We start from the raw sequence: 21,046 nt of genomic DNA, 5'->3' as shown, positions 1-21,046 counted from the left end.
AGTTGAAAAACAAGAACTGTAGCAGGACGAAAGAAAACAAACAGCTGGAACAGATTTTGAAAAACTCTCACAAGCAAGCAGTTTTGGCCAGAACCTGCAATCCACTGCCTAACAATCCAAAAAGTCTTTGCCTCATCCCCGCCTCCAAACTCCCTTCAACCCTGTCCCCACAATCTACCCTACCCAATCCCCATCACTCCTTCATTCAGAACAATCATGGGGGAAGTTGACAGTGATGGACCAGATAGGGTAACACCACAAGTGGCAATGGGTAGGAAGGAGATGGGGGAATTCAACAAGCACTGGCAACATTGGGAATGGCCACTACGGACCTGGACATTGCAGCTGGGAGGACCAAGACTGGCGTGTCAAATGCCAGGAATCAGCCAATCTGAGTTAGTACAAGTTCAGCTTGGAAACTCAGCTAGGAAGACTGAATCAGTATCGAGACACAGTTCAATTTTATAAATAAAGAAAACCAACACATGTCTGAAATATATAGCTCCTTCCGGGGAAGCCAGGACAAGGTTATCCTGGAGTATTGTATCCTGGGAAAACTGTAGTATTCAGCTACCACTCGCACACCTTAGAATTCATTAACAAAACTGGTGAGCACCATTTCAAATCATTTTCAGTCTGAGCATCTAATCCTCTTGGCAATTCCTCTCATTGTTAAATGCGTTATAAGGCACAAATTGCATGACTATGTTCTATAACTTTGGAATGAGTTTGTTACGCAATATTTATATTTACGCAAACAGTATCTTGGGAACGAAGTTCACAATGGAATTTAGATCCACAAAAGTTCCTGGCAAGTTTTTATTTTTAGGCACATTGCTAAATACCATGTATTTGTTATTCACAAAAAATGCTGTGCTGAGGAAACATACAAATAACTGAGAGAATCTCGCCATGAGTCATAGTATTAAAAGTCACAGCTTTCTCGCACCCAAATTGTACATTAGGTTCAACATTATAATACCAACAAATTGCAAATAGAAATATAAACAGCTTTGTCAAAATTAACTACGTATATTTCTGTAGATGAAGTTTATATATATTTCATTGTTTGATCTTCTGCAGGATATTTCCCCCACCTACATAATCAGACCTATCAATCCCTTTTGTGTTCTATTAAGTCGAATATAAAAGAGAGATTGACGAATGGGTGTATTAAAAACACTCATGAAAGTGTTTTTAGCTATGTACATCTCTATTCTGCATCCTTCGCAGTAAGATGCAAATGACTCAGAGTTCACCCTATTTCTTGAACAATGTTTTTTAATTGCTCAGAAAATAAATGTAGGCTTCATGCATGCATTCCAGGATTTGACCTGTTACTGAAATCATAGTAGTGGCCTTCAGCAGAGCAAGATCTGAAACATCAGATCAAATGTAAGGCAATCAACTTTCTATGTTCATATTGGCTGAATTGTTAACAACGCACCTTTCGATTATCTGGCAATAACAAACTTTAATTAACTAATTAAATAAATTACTTGCCAGATTCCCACTTATGTCTGGTGTAACATTTTATGGTGCATTTACACTACAACTGAAGCATATGCTAATACAGGAAACTTTGTGCTATCCGGCACCGAGGGGACCGAGCTGCTGCCGTTCACTCAAAACTGCCGGACACTCCAGAGCTAATGTTGAAACATATGGAGATTTTCATCTCTGTATGAATCAACAAACCCTGTTGCTTAGCAACAGCCTCTAAACAGTCGGCTAGCGTCTCTAGCTGAAGCTGTTGCTTAGCTACAGACCTTGCAGAGCTTGACTGTTCAAAAAAAGCAAGGAAAAGAAGCGAAAAGAATAAAAAACGGCTCCTGATTTTTGCCGGTGGCTCGAGCTTGCCGGACGGTTCGCCTCCGGATAACTCAAAGTTTCCTGTACTAAACTTGCTGTGTAAGTGAATCTTAAACACTAAACGCCAGATTCACCCATTGGAGATATTTTAATGCTGACAGTAATCCTTTTATTCTAAATGGGTTACCACCAATCAGAAAATCTAAGCTCAAGAGTCTTAGATACAGGTACAGCACCCCATACTCGAAATGTTGTAGTATACATTTCTAAAAGCATGTACAGGAAACTCTTTTTTATCCGGCACCAACGGGACTGGCGTGGTGCCGGTTTGTCAAAAAGTCCGGATTACAGAGAGGTATAGTAAAAGGTATGAGAGCTCCGTACACAGCAACAAATCCAGGCTTCCCTGTTGCTTAGCAACAGGTACAGGAACTCCGGCCACAAGATCCAAGCGTCCCTGTTGCTTAGCAACAGGTGCAGGAACCGGCACAAGATCCAAGCGTCCCTGTTGCTTAGCAACAGGTGCAGGAACCTGGCCACAAGATCCAGGAATGGCCACTAATATGAATTAAAACTTACCTGAACCTACTCCTGAATTTTGCCGGTTAACAGAGGTTTCCGGTTATTTAGGTGCCGGTAAATCGAGAGTTTCCTGTACTGTAATATTTCTTCAGTCAGCACGCTTAAAACATTTAGATTATTATCCACTATTTTACCAATATCAATAAATTTATTTTTTCCAGTCTTTTAATAAACATAACTATGATTAAGTCCTTGCATACTTCCTTTTCTCACATGTCTACCAAGCTAGCCCCTTTGGAGGTTTTGATTTCCCTTTCTTATTCAGTTGTCGCTTGATCTTCTTTCTTTGTCTAGGATGCATCCATATTGGATACTGTCCATGTTCATCCAAAAGAGTCTTTTTGTTCCTTTTCTTATCCATGTCCATAGTAGATGCAGCATCTGTGAAAGATAAGTTTTGTTTCCATAGTTACAAAACAGTCACACATTAAAATTAATTCTCAAACTACCAACATTCAGGTTCCGACAAGTAATTCCTCATTAAAACTATAATATTCACCCTGCCAATGGCTCAACCGCTTAAGGTAGCGAGTAGCTGCGCTATGCAAACTAGGTAGGACCTAGATTTAATCCACAGTCTGTGCTGAGTTAGCTGATCTCAGCCAGGATGATGGTAGAGGCTTTACAATTGGACTCAGCACCCTTGGGTTAGGGAGGTGAAAGGTTTCCACAGTAACCCATTGACCCCTGCAGGATGTGTGCGGGTATGGGCATCAGCAGAGGACAGGACTGGGCTTGGTTGTGATGCCATCATGGTATAACAGACAACGGCTATTTGGGTGAGGCACAGGGGATCAAACAGTGCCAGTGACAAATTTGCAGAAAAAGGAAACAAACTTAATTCACAGGTTCAAAACCTTCAATTTATAAATTATATATTTTATTATTGCCAATTTTGAGTCTCCAAAATAAGTTACTGAGCAATCACATTTGTAAAATTTCTGTTTTCCTACTAAGTGCAGAATTTCTCCCTATAGAAACACACCCTACTTACCCAAGTTTAGAAAGCTTAGGCACAGGTTAAATACTGTTATAGTATAATCCATAATCTTGACAAGCTTCCTAAATCTTGTCCAGTTAGGACTAACCTACTGGCTTGCAGACATATGTGGAGCCAAGCAGGCTTGTCAATTAATCGACAATGCTCTGGAGCACTGCAGACCTGCCTGATTCACATGTCGGATTACCAAATCTGTCAAGAGTTTATTTGCTTCTGAACTTCCATCACCAGGCATGTTATTTGGCAGCTGTTTTTGCCCCAGAGACCTCCTTAACCACTGCTAGTAGGTCACTATATAATTGAAAATCGCAGATTGGCATCCTTACTATGTGGACAGTAGGTATTAGGAGCTCATGAGCAGGATGGTAAACAGTACAACTCACCATAAAATGTGAGTATATTTCCACCATCCTTCTGACCACAACATGGGCAGACACCATACTCCAATGAATGGTGATGCAAAGCTTCAGTAACAGCTAAAAATCCAAGATCTGGCATGTGCTTCCAGCTTCTTCATGGGGGCTAAAGGAGGTACTAGGTGACGGCTTATCCTAAAATTGATGAAAGCTATGCAAGTGGATTTCCACTTTGTTGAAGGGTCTGTATAAGGATGAAATGATCTGCAAGATAGTATGGCGCATCACTGTAGATTAAATTGTGGTTTACAGGAACAAAATAAACACTATTTCCCAGTTTCCATGCCTTTGAGGGAAAGAATAGTCAAAGTACTTTGCAATAGAGAATATTGAAGTGTGTTACTCCAGGGCATTCTTACAAACCTTCCAATAGTCATGATCAGGAACAGAAAAGAATGGGAGCATCTTGCCTGCAGATTATAGGAATTAATGAGTTAGAATAGGAGACTATAATGACTCGACTAGGTAATGGTATAACATGAAAGACTGGAGAAAAGTAAACAGCTTGGGTGACACAATCAGTACTAGTACAAGTAGGGTGTGCCCCTTATGTGGAATCTTAAACTAAATTAAATCAAACCTGGCCTGTAGTACAGGCAGAAGCTTTTTTAATGTTACACACCACTAGAATTCTGCTCTTGAACACTTTAACGAATGACCTGCCATAACCATAGACATTTTCAGAGCCTGATGGAGTTTGGCGCTGAGCATTTTTAAACATATCATTTTGTCTCCCACTATGATATATTTATGGCTATCTAGCTTCTTCTGTGTTGTAGTTGATAGTTCATCTTATGACCTTTCCCCATCAACTCATAGCCAATCAACCTAACCTGCACATCTTTGGACTGTGGGAGGAAACTGGAGCACCCGGAGTAAACCCACGCAAACACGGGGAGAATGTGCAAACTCCACACAGACAGTCGCCCGAGGCCGGATTCGAACCCGGGTCCCTGGCGCTGAGGCAACAGTGTTAACCACTATGCCACCGTGCTGCCCCTTCAGATCGGATGTCATCAGTGACCACAGCTTCTCATCATCTTACAGTGCAATGGCTGAATCATTACCGTCTGCTCGTCAGAATTTGAAGTTGCTTAATTCAAATTATTTGACAATTCAAAAGTTTTTAAAGCACTAAATTCCCACATTGCTGTGTTATTTACATTGCTTAATTCATATTATCGGATAATTTGAAATATTAGTGCAAAAAGCTTTGACGCTGACTAAAGATCTTGATTTCTTCAATGAAATAATGAAAATCTAATGCCTTGTTCCCTCCAAACTCCAAATTTGTCTATATGCTCTTCCTCCTCCTTATATCCCCTTGTTGAGGTCGAGTCATTAGAGTCTCCTATTCTAACTCATTAATTCCTATAATCTCAAACTCTTACCTCAGTTGTTCCTTCCTCCTAGAATTTTCAGGCCTTTAAAACCCAGTATTGGCACTGCATAATCAAACTTTCTTGATGTACCTTGTCTTTGAACTTGGGTGCATCTTGTACTATGGGCATTGCCCAATAGTTCCTCAATAAAAAACAAAAATTACCATCATCTCCTGCGGCTGGCTTCTGTTTGAGTTTTTCAGGCGGGACCACAGTTGCAACTTCTTTAACATCCTCCATACTAATGTCACCACTGCGATCCGCTCCCAGTATACTTTTCAGCCGCGCAAGCTCCTTTGGTGCATTTTTTTTCCTCTTTTCTGCTCGCATCTTCCGCTTCCATTTACTTCTTGTACTTTTTGCCATGCTTAGTTCTGCATTTCAGAAAATAAAAATAAAATTGCATTACCCCTGATTTAAATATAAAGTATGAATGTCGATTGAAAGATAAATATTTTGTTCCCCCATTTGACATACTGGGAAGATGTACTGCATCATGTAGTACTGAGCTATACCAAGCCCCAGATTTGATCCTTGGGCAAAGAAGGAGAAAAGAAAAATCAACTAGGGTCCCTGCTCCTGATTGTTATTCAGTGACCCCTATTTTACTTGCATGGACAAGTTTGCATTCACTGTCTCCAAGTTCACTGCACTCTTTTGGTTAAGAATGGCCATTTGAATGAGTCTCTCGAGAGGTGGTGTGGAATCATGCTCTACCTCAGCACAAGTTAGTTTCTTCAAGTGAGATGGGGAGAAAATTAGGAAAAAAATGATTATTGAAAGCCTTTACAATTTTTCTCTGATGTGAAGTGTTTTGGAACTTCCTTCTACATTAAAGCAAGTTCTTGTTGATGTTATTCATTTTGATTAATGGCATCATACCAGTAGTTTAATAAAACATAACTTTGATTAACAATTTATTTTTATTTTTCAATGTTCTCTCTTCCAATCCTGTCCTAAAGTGGTTGACTTGGAACATAGCTACATGGGCTTTGGGTGCCCTCCAGTACCTTGCCCAAGTTGCAATCATTAATGTGTGAGCTTTGACAGCGAGCGTCAGCAGGCTCTCTGACTAGGGAGGACACCACAGTCAAGCCCAATCCTAGTTCACTCAGTGTTCATACAGGGGTACCTCCAGCAGAGACATCTGAAGCCTTGACCAATTTCCCTCCCTCTAACCAATGCACACTGAGACCAATTGTAATGGTGCTATGGCCATCCCATTTGAACTCAACACAGATCAGGACTTACCCTCGTCTGTAGCTCATTGGATAAACTCATTGAGAGTGCTGCCTGACCAACAATTCCAAGATATAACAAAACTACTGTATACAGTACAATCTGTGCAAGTTTAAAAAAAATCTAATATCTACACTTCAAAATGCAACATCTATATTCTTGGCTATTAATTTTAATTTCTACTACTGGATAGGTAGCAACTACATGGAAGACAGCAGAAAGCAACTGATACACTATCAATTCCTCATAAAAGACAGAGAGTTAATTAATAGGCTTTTATTAGCAAAGAACAGAGCATGCCTCTCGTGGTAGCCTGGTATCCAAAAGGGCAGGGGACTGCAGAGCAGTCACCTTTATACCCGGGCATGTGGGCGGAGTCAGCTGAGGCATGCAAAGACACAACAGTGTGCAACAAGAACTACAACAACAACAACAGTGGTTTACCACATTCACCCCTTGTTTAAAATTGAGTCCGGCGGGGTGAAGTGTACTAAAAGTTCGAGTAATTAAGTCTATCAGGTGGCCTTGTATGCCGTCCTGATCGTCGTAGCAGCGGCGGTAGTGGTGCAGCATCCAACGGCGTCTCGTCGAGAGGTTGTGTAGTCAATGGCGGGTCCTGGGGCTGCGGCATGCCGTCTACAGGGGTCGGGGTGTGGGTAGCGATGGTGGAGTCTCAGGGGCACCCGAAGGTGCGAGGTCTCGTGTGGAGACTGTGTCCTCCCGCCCATCCGGGTACGCTACGTAAGCAACCTGGGGGTAGGCGTGGGTAGTGGTGGGTGGCGAAGGAAGTGTTTCGGGAGCACCCGAAGGTGCGAGGTCTCGTATGGAGACTGTGTCCTCCCGCCCGTCCGGGTACACCACGTAAGCGTACTGAGGGTTGGCGTGGAGGAGGCTCACCCTCTCGACCAGGGGGTCCGTCTTATGGGACCTCACGTGCTTCCGCAGTAGGACGGGTCCTGGAGAAGTCAGCCATGTCGGTAACGAGATCCCCGATGTGGACTTCCTGGGGAAGGAAAACATTCTCTCGTGAGGGGTGGCATTGGTGGCTGTACAAAGCAGTAACCGAATGGAATGGAGCGCCGCAGGGAGGACCTGCTGCCAGCGAGAGGTCGGAAGGCCCTTAGATTTCAAGTTTAAAAGGACTGCCTTCCAGACCGTAGCATTCTCTCGCTCCACCTGGCCATTCCCCCGGGGGTTGTAGCTGGTGGTCCTGCTTGTAGCAATACCTCTCGCGAGCAGGTACTGACGAAGTTCGTCGCTCATAAAGGATGAGCCCCTGTCGCTATGAATATAGCTAGGGAAACCGAACAAGGCGAAGAGGTCATTCAGACATTTAATGACCGTGGTACTGGTCATGTCTGAGCAAGGGATGGCAAACGGGAAACGGGAGTACTCATCAATTATGTTGAGGAAGTACACATTGCGGTCGGAGGAGGGGAGGGGCCCTTTAAAATCGCCGCTCAACCGCTCAAAGGGGCGCGTGGCTTTGATCAGGCTTGCCCTGTCTGGCCTATAGAAATGCGGTTTGCACTCGGCACAGATTTGGCAGTTCCTGGTCAAGGTCCTGACCTCCTCGATGGAGTAGGGCAGGTTACGGGATTTGATGAAGTGAAAAAACCTGGTGACCCCCGGGTGGCAGAGGTCATTGTGGAGGGTCTTTAGTCTATCAACCTGCGCGTTGGCGCATGTACCACGTGATAGGGCATCTGGGGGCTCATTGAGTTTCCCGGGCCGGTACAAGATATCGTAATTGTAGGTGGAGAGTTCGATTCTCCACCTTAATATCTTGTCATTCTTGATTTTGCCCCTCTGCTTATTATTAAACATAAAAGCTACTGAACGCTGGTCAGTGAGCAGGGTAAATCGTTTTCCAGCCAGGTAATGCCTCCAATGTCGCACCACTTCCACAATGGCCTGGGCCTCCTTTTCGACAGAGGAGTGTCGAATCTCGGGGCCCTGGAGGGTCCTTGAGAAAAAGGCCACGGGTCTCCCCGCCTGGTTAAGGGTTGCAGCTAGGGCAAAGTCGGATGCGTCGCTCTCCACTTGAAAAGGGATGGACTCATCCACTGCGTGCATTGTGGCCTTCGCAATATCTCTTTTTATGAGAGTGAAGGCTGCACATGCCTCTGTCAGAGGGAAGGAGGCGGACTTGATGAGGGGTCTGGCTTTGTCCGCATAGTTGGGCACCCACTGAGCATAGTACGAGAAAAACCCTAGGCATCTCTTCAGTGCTTTTTGGCAGTGGGGGAGGGGGAGCTCTATAAGGGGGCGCATCCTGTCGGGGTCGGGGCCGATGACTCCGTTCTCCACTACACAGCCAAGAATGGCAAGGCGCGTGGTACGAAACATACATTTGTCCTTGTTGTATGTTAGATTCAGCCGCTGGGCCGTACGGAGGAATTTCTCTAGATTAACATCATGGTCCTGCTGGTCGTGGCCGCAGATGGTGACGTTGTCTAGATAGGGGAAAGTGGCTTGGAGCACTTCTGGTCAACCATCCGGTCCATCTCCCGTTGGAAGACTGAAACCCCGTTGGTGACGCCGAAGGGGGCTCTGAGGAAGTGGTAGAGACGACCGTCAGCTTCGAAAGCTGTGTACTGGCGGTCCTCAGCCCTGATGGGGAGCTGGTGGTATGCCGACTTCAGATCAATCGTCGAGAACACCCGATATTGTGCTATCTGATTGACCATGTCAGATATGCGGGGGAGTGGGTATGCATCCAACTGGGTGTAGCGATTGATCGTCTGGCTGTAGTCAATAACTAGGCGCTGTTTTCCGCCAGTCTTCACTACCACCACTTGTGCTCGCCATGGGCTGGTGCTACTCTCAATAATCCCTTCCTTCAGGAGTCTCGCTACCTCGGATTTAATGAAGCTCCTATCCCCGGCACTGTAACACCTGCTTTTGGTAGCGATGGGCTTACAGTCACGGGTGAGGTTAGCGAACAAGGAGGGGGGGGGGGGACTTTAAGGGTGGAGAGGCTGCAAATGGTGCGCGGCGGGCGATTTAAAAACTGCTGGCTGCAGACTGTGAGTGGGGGGAGGGGTCCGTCGTACGCTAATGTGACACTCTTAAGGTGGCACTGGAAATCCAACCCTAGTAGAACGGCAGCGCAGAGATGGGGCAGGACCAGAAGTTTAAAATTTTTGTATTCTGTGCCCCGTACTGAAAGGGTCACTACACAGTAGCCACCGACGTCCGCTGACTGGGCTTTGGAAGCCACAGAGATCCGATGGCGCGTCGGCAGGACCGGAAGAGAGTAACTGCGCACCGTGTCGGGGTGGATAAAGCTCTCCGTGCTCCCGCTGTCAAAAAGGCAGGTAGTGGCGCGGCCATTTACCGTAATGTCCATCATGGACCTGGACAGTTGATGAGGGAGAGATTGGTCCAGCGTCACGGAGGCCAGCGTATGGTCAAGCGAGTCGACGTGATCGTCAGATGAGGCGGTGGTTGAGTCCGGGTCCCCCGTGATTGAGGTTGGAGACGTCCAAGATGGCGGACAAAATGGTGGCGCCCATGATCCCGATCCCCACGCGGCTGGGGGAGCCCAAGATGGCGGATAAGATGGCTGCCCCCACGGTTCGCACGCGGCGCTGCTGGCGTTAGCGGTTTTACCTTTGCAGGCGCTGACATAGTGTCCTTTCTTCCCGCAGCCGGAGCAGGTAGCGTTTCTCGCCGGGCAGCGTGCTCTGGGGTGTTTTGCCTGGCCACAAAAATAACATTTCTGTGCCTTGGACATCGCGGCAGCAGTTGGAGGTGGCGGTCCCATGACCCAAGGTTGCGGCGTCCACGGTGCGGAGCGGTTAGGGGAGAAAGCGTCCATATTCCTGTGGGCCGCGTCGAGCGAGAGGGACACTGCCTTTCTCAGGTCCATTTCTCCCTTTTCCAACAGTCTCTGCCGGGAGTAGTCGGACCTTAGACCCGCAACGAAAGCATCTCGGATCAGTCCCTCCGTGTGTGCTGCGGCTGATACTTCTTTGCAATCGCAGCCTCGGCCGAGTATCCGTAGTGCCCGTAGGAAGGCCTCCACCGATTCCCCGGGCTGCTGTCTGCGGGATCTTAAGAGGTGCCTGGCATAGACCGTATTTACCGGGCGTGCGTATTGCCCTTTAAGCAGATCGATAGCCGCCGCGTAGATCGTCGCGTCCTGGATTATTGTATAAACTTGGTGGCTCACCTTTGAGGCCAGGATTTCCAGCTTCTTTTCGTCCAGGGTCACAGTTGAGGCTTGCAGGTAAGCCTCGAAGCAACGCAGCCAATGTGCGAATTTGGTAGCCGAACCCGCTTCTTGGGGGTCTAGGTCCAGGCATGTTGGTCTGAGGGCTCGCAGCAGCTCCTGCTGCTCAGCGTTTGGCGCCGTGTGATGCAGCTCCTGCTGTTCAGTATTTGGACCGGGATTCGACATTTTGTTTTGCTAATAAAATTGATACACTATCAATTCCTCATAAAAGACAGAGAGTTAATTAATAGGCTTTTATTAGCAAAGAACAGAGCATGCCTCTCGTGGTAGCCTGGTATCCAAAAGGGCAGGGGACTGCAGAGCAGTCACCTTTATACCCGGGCATGTGGGCGGAGTCAGCTGAGGCATGCAAAGACACAACAGTGTGCAACAAGAACAACTACAACAACAACAATAACAACAGTGGTTTACCACAGCAACCTTTATAAAAAATTGAGACATCCCAAACAAAAAGTAACTGTGATGCTCCATCACTCGATTAAGTTTCCTTAGACTTGCACTTCTTCCTTTATTTTTATTATTCCTTTCACTTAAATGTTATTTTGGATAGGTCTATAACGAGTATATTAGTTCACGAGCTAAGCTCATCAAGCCACCGAGTTCCTTGGACACCATACAAGGGTCTATCTAACACTGTAGTGTTTCTGTACCAGATGCCCTTGGGGAACTATCTCATTAGAGCTTTCTCTGGTGGGAAAAAAATGCAATGCTGCCGATTAATTTATCTCACAGTCAAGCAATGTTTACACTTAACATTTTGTGTAAGCACAATGAAAAAAGCAGGTCCTAGTCACAAGTGCCAAACCATTTCCAACCACACGCTATCTTCTATCCCTCACATTGTCTTTTTTTCATTTACTGTTCAGTTCACATTGCCTTTTCTGTTGCTCCTTTCTTGACCTTTTGCTTGTCTCAGTTGTGTTTCTCTATTCAATTTATTTCTTGAATTTTTCAATTGTTTTACCCCAAACAGTAGGGCAGAGTATAAATCAGGAAATTAGAGGCGCATGTTACAAGGGTAATACAGTAATCATGGGGGACTTTAACCTACATAGAGACTGGGCAAACCAAATTTACAGTAATAGTGTGGAGGACAAATTCATGCAATGAATGCAAGATAGTTTTCCAGATCAGTATGTTGAGGAACCAACTCAGGAACAGGCTATTTTAGATCTAGTATTGTGCAATGAGAAAGGGTTAATTAATAACCTTGCAGTAAAAGGGCCTTTAGGGAAGAGTGACCATAATATGATAGAATTTAATATTAAGTCCGAAAGTGATTTAGTTAAATCCGAAACTAGGGTCTTAGAAAACTACGTAGGTATGAGGGGCGAGATGGCAAAGGTAGATTTGGAAACTACGTTAAAAGGTGTGATGGTAGAAAAACAATGGCTAGCATTTAAAGAATTAATACATAATTTACAACAAATATACATTCCTTTAAGGCACAAAAACCCCACTGGAAAAGTGGTCCAACTGTGGCTAAGAAAAGTTAAAGATAGTATTAGATCAAAGGAAGAGGCTTATAATGTTGCCAAAAAGAGTAGTAAGCCTGAGGATTGGGAGGATTTTAGAATTTAGCAAAGGAGGACCAAGAAATTGATAAAGGGAAAATAGAGTATTGAGAGTAAACTAGTGAGAGACATAAAAAACAGGCTGCAAAAGTTTCTATAGGTATGTAAAAAGGAAAAGATTAGCAAAGGTAAATGTGGGTCCCTTACAGGCTGAGACAGGAGAAATTATAATGGGGAATAAGGAAATGGCAGAGAATTTAAACAAATTCACAAAAGAAGACGCAAAAAACTTCCTGGAAATAGTGGAGAACCAAGGCGCTAGCGAGAATGAGGAACTGAAAGAAATTAGTATTAGTAAAAATTAGTACTGCAGAAATTAATGGGAATGAAAGCCAATAAATCTCCATGACCTGATGGCCTACATGCTAGGGTTTTGAAAGAGGTATATAGTGGATGCATTGGTTGTCATTTTCCAAAATTCCACAGATTCTAGAACGGTTCCCGCGGATTGGAAGGTAGCAAATGTAACCGCACTATTTAAGAAAGGAGGGAGAGAGAAAACGGGAAACAACAGACCAGTTAGCCTGACATCCGTAGTAGGGAAAATGCTAGAATCTATTATTAAGGACGTGGTAACAGGGCACTTAGAAAATAACAGGATTGAAAAGAGTCAACACGAATTTATGAAAGGGAAATCATATTTGACAAATCTGAGAGTTTTTTGAGGTTGCAACTAGCATAATAATAGATAAGGGGGAACCAGTGGGTGTGGTGTATTTGGATTTTCAGAAGGCATTCGATAAGGTGCCACACAAGAGGTTATTAAACAAAATTAGGGCTCATGGGATTGGGGGTAATATACTAGCATGGATTGAGGATTGGTTAACGGACAGAAAACAGAGAGTAGGAATAAACTGGTCATTTTGGGGTACCGAAGGATCAGTGCTTGGGCCTCAGCTATTCACAATCTATATCAGTGATTTGGATGAGGGGACCAAATGTAATATATCCAAGTTTGCTGATGATACAAAGCTGGGAGGGAATATAAATTGTGAGGAGGATGCAAGGAGGCTTCAAGGGGATATAGACAGGCTAAGTGAGTGGGCAAGAACATGGCAAATGGAATATAATGTGGAGAAATGTGAAGTTATCCACTTTGGTAGGAAAAATAGAAAACCAGAATATTTTTTAAATGGTGAGAGATTGGGAAATGTTGGTGTTCAGAGGCACCCGAGTGTCCTTGTACACGAACCACTGAAAGTTAACATGTAGGTACAGCAAGCAATTAGGAAAGCAAATGGTATGTTGGCCTTTATTACAAGAGGATTTGAGTATAAGAGTAAAGACGTCTTACTGCAATTATATAGGGCCCTGGTAAGACCACTATTACAATAGCAAAATACTGCAGATGCTGGAAATCTGTAATAGCAACAGAAAATGCTGGAAACACTCAGCAGGTCAGGCAGCATCATGGAGAGAGAAACTGAGTTAACGTTTCGGGTCGATGACCTTTCATCAGAACTGAAAACGGTTAGAGAAGTAACAGGTTTTAAGCAAGTGTGGGGCAAGGACAGGGAGGTGGGGAGGAAAGAACGATGGGAAGGTCTGTGATAGGCTGGAAGGCAGGAGAGATTAAAAGACAAAAGGGATGATGGTGCAAGGCAAAAGGAGATGGTAATGAGACAAGTTAAGAAACAAAAGATAACTCTAGATGAGGTGTAAATGATGACAGAATCATCAACAGCTGCCATTTGAATAAAAAGGGAAAAAAACTATAGGGGCCGAGGTTATAGTCTGAAATTGTTGAACTCTATGTTGAGTTCAGAAGACTGTAAAGTGCCTAATCGAAAGATGAGGTGCTGTTCCTTGAGATTACGTTGAGCTTCATTGGAACAATGTAAGAGGCCGAGGATGGAGAGATCAGAGTGGGAGTGGAGCGGGGAATTAAAGTGACAGGTGACCGGAAGCTCGGGGTCAAGCTTACGGACTGGCGAGACCACATATGGAGTATTTTGTACAATTTTGGTCTCCTTACCTAAGGAAGGATATACTTGCCATAAAGGGAGTACAATGAAGGTTCACCAGGCTGATTCCTAAGATGGGGGGATTGTCCTATGAGGAGAGATTGAGTAGACTAGGCCTATATTCTCTGAAGTTTAGAAGAATGAGAGGTGATCTCATTAAAACATACAAAATTCTTACAGGGCTTGACAGGGTAGATGCAGGGAGGATGTTTCCCCTGGCTGGGGAGTCTAGAACCAGGGGTCACAGTCTCAGAATAAGGGGTCGGCCATTTAGGACTGAGATGAGGAGAAATTTCTTCACTCAGAGGGTGGTGAATCTTTGGAATTCTCTACCCCAGAGGGCTGTGGAGGCTCAGTCGTTGAGTATATTCAAGACAGAGATCGATAGATTTTTGGATATTAAGGGAATCAAGGGATATGGGGATAGTGCAGGAAAGTGGAGTTGAGGTAGAAGATCAGCCATGATCTCATTGAATGGCAGAGCAGGCTCGAGGGGCCAAATGGCCTGCTGCTGCTCCTATTTCTTATGTACTTCACTCAAGCTTCTATTTCCATCTTTGATGGCTTAGCAAAGTGATCGAATGACCAGCTGATCCATGCAGACCAGGATGATCCAGGATTTGATTCCCTGCCTGGGCTGTTAGCTGGTCACAGCTGAGGTACCAGTAAGGCACTTCAATTGATCTCATTGTCCCTAATCTAGGAAATAATCCCACACCTAATTCTTAAGTTCTTATCTAGCAACTCCTGCTGGAAGTGTGCATTTATAAACAGGATCAGGCTTAAGTTTATATAGTCTCAGGACGTCCCAAAGCGCTTTACTACAGCCAAATAGGTGCTTTTGAAGTGCAGTCCCTGTTGTAATGTAGGTAACGCAACAGTCAATTTGCGCAACGCAAGGTCCCAAGACACTATGCCTCCTGTATGGGGCATTGCCAGGGAGAACCGACCAGCCTCCTGTGTGGGGCAGTGTCTGGGAGTAGAGACCGGCCTGTGTGGGCCAGTGTCTGGGAGTAGGGACCGGCCTGTGTGGGGCAGTGTCTGGGAGTAGGGACCGGCCTGTGTGGGGCAGTGTCTGGGAGTAGGGACCGGCCTGTGTGGGGCAGTGTCTGGGAGTAGTGATCGGCCTGTGCGAGGCAGTGACTGGGAGTAGGGACCGGCCTCCTGTGTGGGGCAGTGTCTGGGAGGAGGGACCGGCCTGTGTGGGGCAGTGTCTGGGAGTAGGGGCCGGCCTGCCTGTGTGGGGCAGGGTCTGGGAGGAGGGACCGGCCTGTGTGGGGCAGTGTCTGGGAGTAGTGATCGGCCTGTGCGAGGCAGTGACTGGGAGTAGGGGCCGGCCTGCCTGTGTGGGGCAGGGTCTGGGAGTAGGGACCGGCCTCCTGTGTGGGGCAGTGTTTGGGAGTAGGGACCGGCCTGTGTGGGGCAGTGTCTGGGAGTAGGGACCGGCCTGTGTGGGGCAGTGTCTGGGAGTAGGGACCGGCCTGTGTGGGGCAGTGTCTGGGAGTAGGGACCGGCCTGTGTGGGGCAGTGTCTGGGAGGAGGGACCGGCCTGTGTGGGGCAGTGTCTGGGAGTAGGGACCAGCCTGTGTGGGGCAGTGTCTGGGAGTAGGGACCGGCCTGTGTGGGGCAGTGTCTGGGAGTAGGGACCGGCCTGTGTGGGGCAGTGTCTGGGAGTAGTGATCGGCCTGTGCGAGGCAGTGACTGGGAGTAGGGGCCGGCCTGCCTGTGTGGGGCAGTGTCTGGGAGTAGTGATCGGCCTGTGCGAGGCAGTGACTGGGAGTAGGGGCCGGCCTGCCTGTGTGGGGCAGTGTCTGGGAGGAGGGACCGGCCTGTGTGGGGCAGTGTCTGGGAGTAGGGACCGGCCTGTGTGGGGCAGTGTCTGGGAGTAGGGACCGGCCTGTGTGGGGCAGTGTCTGGGAGTAGGGACCGGCCTGTGTGGGGCAGTGTCTGGGAGTAGGGACCAGCCTCCTGTGTGGGGCAGTGTCTGGGAGTAGGGACCGGCCTGTGTGGGGCAGTGTCTGGGAGTCGGGACTGGCCTGTGTGGGGCAGTGTCTGGGAGTAGGGACCGGCCTCCTGTGTGGGGCAGTGTCTGGGAGTAAGGACCGGCCTGTGTGGGGCAATGTCTGGGAGTAGGGACCAGCCTGTGTGGGGCAATGTCTGGGAGTAGGGACCGGCCTGTGTGGGGCAGTGTCTTGGAGTAGGGACCGGCCCTGCATGGGGCAGTGTCTGGGAGTAGGGACCGGCCTGTGTGGGGCAGGGTCTGGGGGTAGGGACCGGCCCTGTGTGGGGCAGTGTCTGGGAGTAGGGACCAGCCTGTGTGGGGCAGGGTCTGGGAGTAGGGACCGGCCTGTGTGGGGCAGTGTCTGGGAGTAGGGACCGGCCTGTGTGGGGCAGTGTCTGGGAGTAGGGACCGGCCTCCTGTGTGGGGCAGTGTTTGGGAGTAGGGACCAGCCTGTGTGGGGCAGTGTCTGGGAGTAGGGACCGGCCCGTGTGGGGCAGTGTCTGGGAGTAGGGACCGGCCTGTGTGGGGCAGTGTCTGGGAGTAGGGACCGGCCTGTGTGGGGCAGTGTCTGGGAGTAGTGATCGGCCTGTGCGAGGCAGTGACTGGGAGTAGGGGCCGGCCTGCCTGTGTGGGGCAGTGTCTGGGAGTAGGGACCGGCCCTGTGTGGGGCAGTGTCTGGGAGTAGGGACCGGCCTGTGTGGGGCAGTGTCCGGGAGTAGGGACCGGCCCTGTGTGGGGCAGTGTCTGGGAGTAGGGACCGGCCCTGTGTGGGGCAGTGTCTGGGAGTAGGGACCGGCCTGTGTGGGGCAGTGTCTGGGAGGAGGGACCGGCCTGTGTGGGGCAGTGTCTGGGAGTAGGGACCGGCCTGTGTGGGGCAGTGTCTGGGAGTAGGGACCGGCCTGTGTGGGGCAGTGTCTGGGAGTAGGGACCGGCCTGTGTGGGGCAGTGTCTGGGAGTAGGGACCGGCCTGTGTGGGGCAGTGTCTGGGAGTAGGGACCAGCCTCCTGTGTGGGGCAGTGTCTGGGAGTAAGGACCGGCCTGTGTGGGGCAGTGTCTGGGAGTAGTGATCGGCCTCCTGTGTGGGGCAATGTCTGGGAGTAGGGACCGGCCTGTGTGGGGCAGTGTCTTGGAGTAGGGACCGGCCCTGCATGGGGCAGTGTCTGGGAGTAGGGACCGGCCTGTGTGGGGCAATGTCTGGGAGTAGGGACCGGCCTGTGTGGGGCAGTGTCTTGGAGTAGGGACCGGCCCTGCATGGGGCAGTGTCTGGGAGTAAGGACCGGCCTGTGTGGGGCAATGTCTGGGAGTAGGGACCGGCCTGTGTGGGGCAGTGTCTTGGAGTAGGGACCGGCCCTGCATGGGGCAGTGTCTGGGAGTAGGGACCGGCCCTGCATGGGGCAGTGTCTGGGAGTAGGGACCGGCCCTGCGTGGGGCAGTGTCTGGGAGTAGGGACCGGCCTGTGTGGGGCAGTGTCTGGGAGTAGGGACCAGCCTGTGTGGGGCAGGGTCTGGGGGTAGGGACCGGCCCTGTGTGGGGCAGTGTCTGGGAGTAGGGACCGGCCCGTGTGGGGCAGTGTCTGGGAGTAGGGACCGGCCTGTGTGGGGCAGGGTCTGGGGGTAGGGACCGGCCCTGTGTGGGGCAGTGTCTGGGAGTAGGGACCAGCCTCCTGTGTGGGGGCAGTGTCTGGGAGTAGGGACCGGCCTGTGTGGGGCAGTGTCTGGGAGTAGTGATCGGCCTCCTGTGTGGGGCAATGTCTGGGAGTAGGGACCGGCCTGTGTGGGGCAGTGTCTTGGAGTAGGGACCGGCCCTGCATGGGGCAGTGTCTGGGAGTAGGGACCGGCCTGTGTGGGGCAATGTCTGGGAGTAGGGACCGGCCTGTGTGGGGCAGTGTCTTGGAGTAGGGACCGGCCCTGCATGGGGCAGTGTCTGGGAGTAAGGACCGGCCTGTGTGGGGCAATGTCTGGGAGTAGGGACCGGCCTGTGTGGGGCAGTGTCTTGGAGTAGGGACCGGCCCTGCATGGGGCAGTGTCTGGGAGTAGGGACCGGCCCTGCATGGGGCAGTGTCTGGGAGTAGGGACCGGCCCTGCGTGGGGCAGTGTCTGGGAGTAGGGACCGGCCTGTGTGGGGCAGTGTCTGGGAGTAGGGACCAGCCTGTGTGGGGCAGGGTCTGGGGGTAGGGACCGGCCCTGTGTGGGGCAGTGTCTGGGAGTAGGGACCGGCCCGTGTGGGGCAGTGTCTGGGAGTAGGGACCGGCCTCCTGTGTGGGGCAGTGTCTGGGAGGAGGGACCGGCCCGTGTGGGGCAGTGTCTGGGAGTAGGGACCGGCCCGTGTGGGGCAGTGTCTGGGAGTAGGGACCGGCCTGTGTGGGGCAGTGTCTGGGAGTAGGGACCGGCCCGTGTGGGGCAGTGTCTGGGAGTAGGGACCGGCCTGTGTGGGGCAGTGTCTGGGAGTAGGGACAATAATTATAGAGCATGTTTTAAAGCACAATGTGCGGCATTTGTCGGGTCTGAACAGAGCCAGAGCCTGATGCCAATCCTGTGCTGCGCGATGCGGCCATTTCCCCAGGAGAGGTGTTGGCGGCCGAGGCCCAGCTGGCAGACCACGGCCAGGCCCTGCCGGGAGGAAGTAATCAAAGCGCAGTTCGATGCTTTTACTTGTCCCTGCGGTGTAACTTTCCGGCTGCTTGTCTCCGTGCGAACCGTGATATGAACGGTAAAATGCTCACTTACCTCCGTCACACCGACCACCAGCTCCGACACGTGAGGGCTCGGAGACAAACCAGAGGATGATGGGATACTGGAGGTCTCCTCAGTCCTCCCAGCACTCCTCCGGTCTCTCGGGCCCCCCGCTCACAGCCAGCTCATTGCCAAAGAATTGATCGCTGCTTGAACTGCATCATCCCAGGGGAACAATAAAAATGTACCACAGACTATATTAAAGCAAATAATCAATGTGCATGTTATTCGGTTATTAGATATTTCCGTGCTTAGCAATGTTTATTTTACTGATAGGAAATATAGCACGCCTACTGTTGTTTTGGCTACGTTAAATCAGCACAGAGCAGATTCAGTTGTAAATTACTCGAGTAGAAGCAGAGGTGATTTTTTTTTTGAAGATGTACTAAAATGCTTACAAATATCTTGACACTGTTTTATAGTCACTTCTTTCTAGTTGGTGTTGACAATATTCAGAAGAAAATATCTTTGATTTATAACTTGCCTTTTACTTCGTGATTACATGTTTGGATTGCTTCAGGGATGATTGTCAGTGTTAGGTTATAAGGGAAAGTTCTAATGTGTACTCAATTGGAACTTTCCTCTAATGTGACAAGACAACATACATACCGCAGCTTTCCTGATGGCCAAAATATTGAGCCAGAATTTGCTGGCGCGGGGCATCTCACAGCATTCCTCTGAGTGGGATTTTTTCCCCTCACCCTTCAGCTCGAAAAAATGTTGCGCCGCAAATTGCTGGAAGTGTGAATTTATAACAGGGTCAACGGGGCATCCAAGACCTTGGTGAATGACGGGACCAATAGTCTATCTCCTTAACCAATTAAATTTAAGGATAAAGAAACAGAGCAAACAACAGAGAAGGAAATAGGGCGAATTAAAGTCTAATTAGATACAGAAAAAGAGGGAAAGAAAGACAGGATTAGAAAGAATGGATTACAAGAGGCCTTGGCATAAATAACAAAATATAATGAAATTCCACAGGATTGAACTATTCTCACCTTAACGCTAGTGGGAGACTGGAAGAATCCCAAAGGAAAATGATGGAAATGGCTCTTTTCAGCTGTTTACGCTATTTCCTTGGGGGTTCTGCCAACCTCTTACTGGAGCTACACAAACACCTACAGAACTTGCAGAGGCTGAATGAGTAGATTCAAGAAACCTGACAACTCTAGAAAAAAAGTATAATTTTTTTTATTATTCGTTTATATGATGTGGGTGTTGCTGGCAAGGCCAGCATTTATTGCCCATCACTAATTGCCCTTGACAAGGTGGTGGTGAGCCGCCTTCCTGAACCGCTGCAGTCCCCATGGTGAAGGTACGCCCATAGTGCTGTTAGGTAGGGGGTTCCAGGATTTTGACCCAGCGACGATGAAGGAACGGCGATATATTTCCAAGTCAGGATGGTGTGTCACTTGGAAGGGAACTTGGAGGTGGTGGTGTTCCCATGCGCCTGCTGCCCTTGTCCTTCTAGGTGGAAGAGGTCGCGGGTTTGGGAGATGTTGCCGAAGATGTCTTGGCGAGTTGCTGCAGTGCATCTTGTAGATGGTACACACTGCAGCCACGCTACGCTGGTGGTGGATGGGGTGCCAATCAAGCGGGCTGCTTTGTCCTGGATGGTGTCGAGCTTCTTGAGTGTTGTTGGAGCTGCACTCATCCAGGCAAGTGGAGAGTATTCCATCACACTCCCTACTTGTGCCTTGTAGATGGTGGAAAGGCTTTAGGGAGTCAGGAGGTGAGACACTCGCTGCAGAATACCTAGCCTCTGACCTGCTCTTGTTGCCACAACATTTATGTGGCTGGTCCAGTTAAGTTTCTGGTCAATGCTGACCAGGGCATTGATGGAGATTCGGTGATGGTAATGCCATTGAATGTCAAGGGAGATGGTTGGACTCTCGCTTGTTGGAGATAGTTATTGCCTGGCACTTCTGTGGCGTGAATGTTACCTGCCACTTATCAGCCCAAGCGTGAATGTCGTCCTGGTCGTGTTGCATGCGGGCATGGACTGCTTCATTATCTGTGGAGTTGTGAATGGGGCTGAACACTGTGCAGCTATCAGCAAACATCCCCATTTCTGACCTTATGTTGGAGGGAAGGTCATTGATG

The 21,046-nt window shown here is 48.7% G+C and overlaps 2 protein-coding genes across 3 annotated transcripts; both read right to left on the bottom strand.

Annotated features, from left to right (window-relative positions):
* Nucleotides 1–805: 805 nt before the first annotated feature.
* Nucleotides 806–19,576, bottom strand: llph (LLP homolog, long-term synaptic facilitation factor). 2 transcript variants are annotated; one of them, XM_086009253.1, is made up of 3 exons: nt 19,553–19,576; nt 5,357–5,566; nt 806–2,775 (listed from the first exon to the last, which is right to left on the bottom strand). In XM_086009253.1, the coding sequence occupies exons 2-3, from the start codon at nt 5,556–5,558 to the stop codon at nt 2,612–2,614; spliced, it is 366 nt and encodes a 121-aa protein (XP_085865379.1). In that variant the 5' UTR covers nt 5,559–5,566; nt 19,553–19,576; the 3' UTR covers nt 806–2,611. The 2 variants fall into 2 exon arrangements, with proteins under 2 accessions (XP_085865379.1, XP_085865378.1); XM_086009252.1 differs by lacking the exon at nt 19,553–19,576 and adding an exon at nt 18,938–19,086.
* LOC147106277 (uncharacterized) lies at nt 6,693–11,683 on the bottom strand. Its single transcript, XM_086009251.1, has 2 exons — nt 9,772–11,683; nt 6,693–7,434 (listed from the first exon to the last, which is right to left on the bottom strand). Exons 1-2 carry the CDS (start codon nt 10,834–10,836, stop codon nt 7,351–7,353), a joined length of 1,149 nt encoding a protein of 382 aa, XP_085865377.1. The 5' UTR covers nt 10,837–11,683; the 3' UTR covers nt 6,693–7,350.
* Nucleotides 19,577–21,046: the final 1,470 nt, after the last annotated feature.

Source organism: Somniosus microcephalus, chromosome 16 (assembly GCF_052327205.1).
Source record: "Somniosus microcephalus isolate GS21.2 chromosome 16, FLI_Smic_1.0, whole genome shotgun sequence".
Taxonomy (NCBI): Eukaryota; Metazoa; Chordata; class Chondrichthyes; order Squaliformes; family Somniosidae; genus Somniosus; species Somniosus microcephalus.
Note: the sequence above shows the minus strand (reverse complement) of the source record. Positions and strands in the feature narration are given on the sequence as shown.

Coding starts and splice junctions, on each gene's coding strand:
- llph (XM_086009253.1), bottom strand. CDS start 5,558: ATGGCAAAAAGTACAAGAAGTAAATGGAAGCGGAAGATGCGAGCAGAA. Junction 2,776..5,356: donor GCCAGCCGCAGGAGATGATG/GTAATTTTTGTT, acceptor TATCTTTCACAG/ATGCTGCATCTACTATGGAC.
- LOC147106277 (XM_086009251.1), bottom strand. CDS start 10,836: ATGTCGAATCCCGGTCCAAATACTGAACAGCAGGAGCTGCATCACACG. Junction 7,435..9,771: donor GGTCCATGATGGACATTACG/GTAAATGGCCGC, acceptor TTCCTTCCCCAG/GAAGTCCACATCGGGGATCT.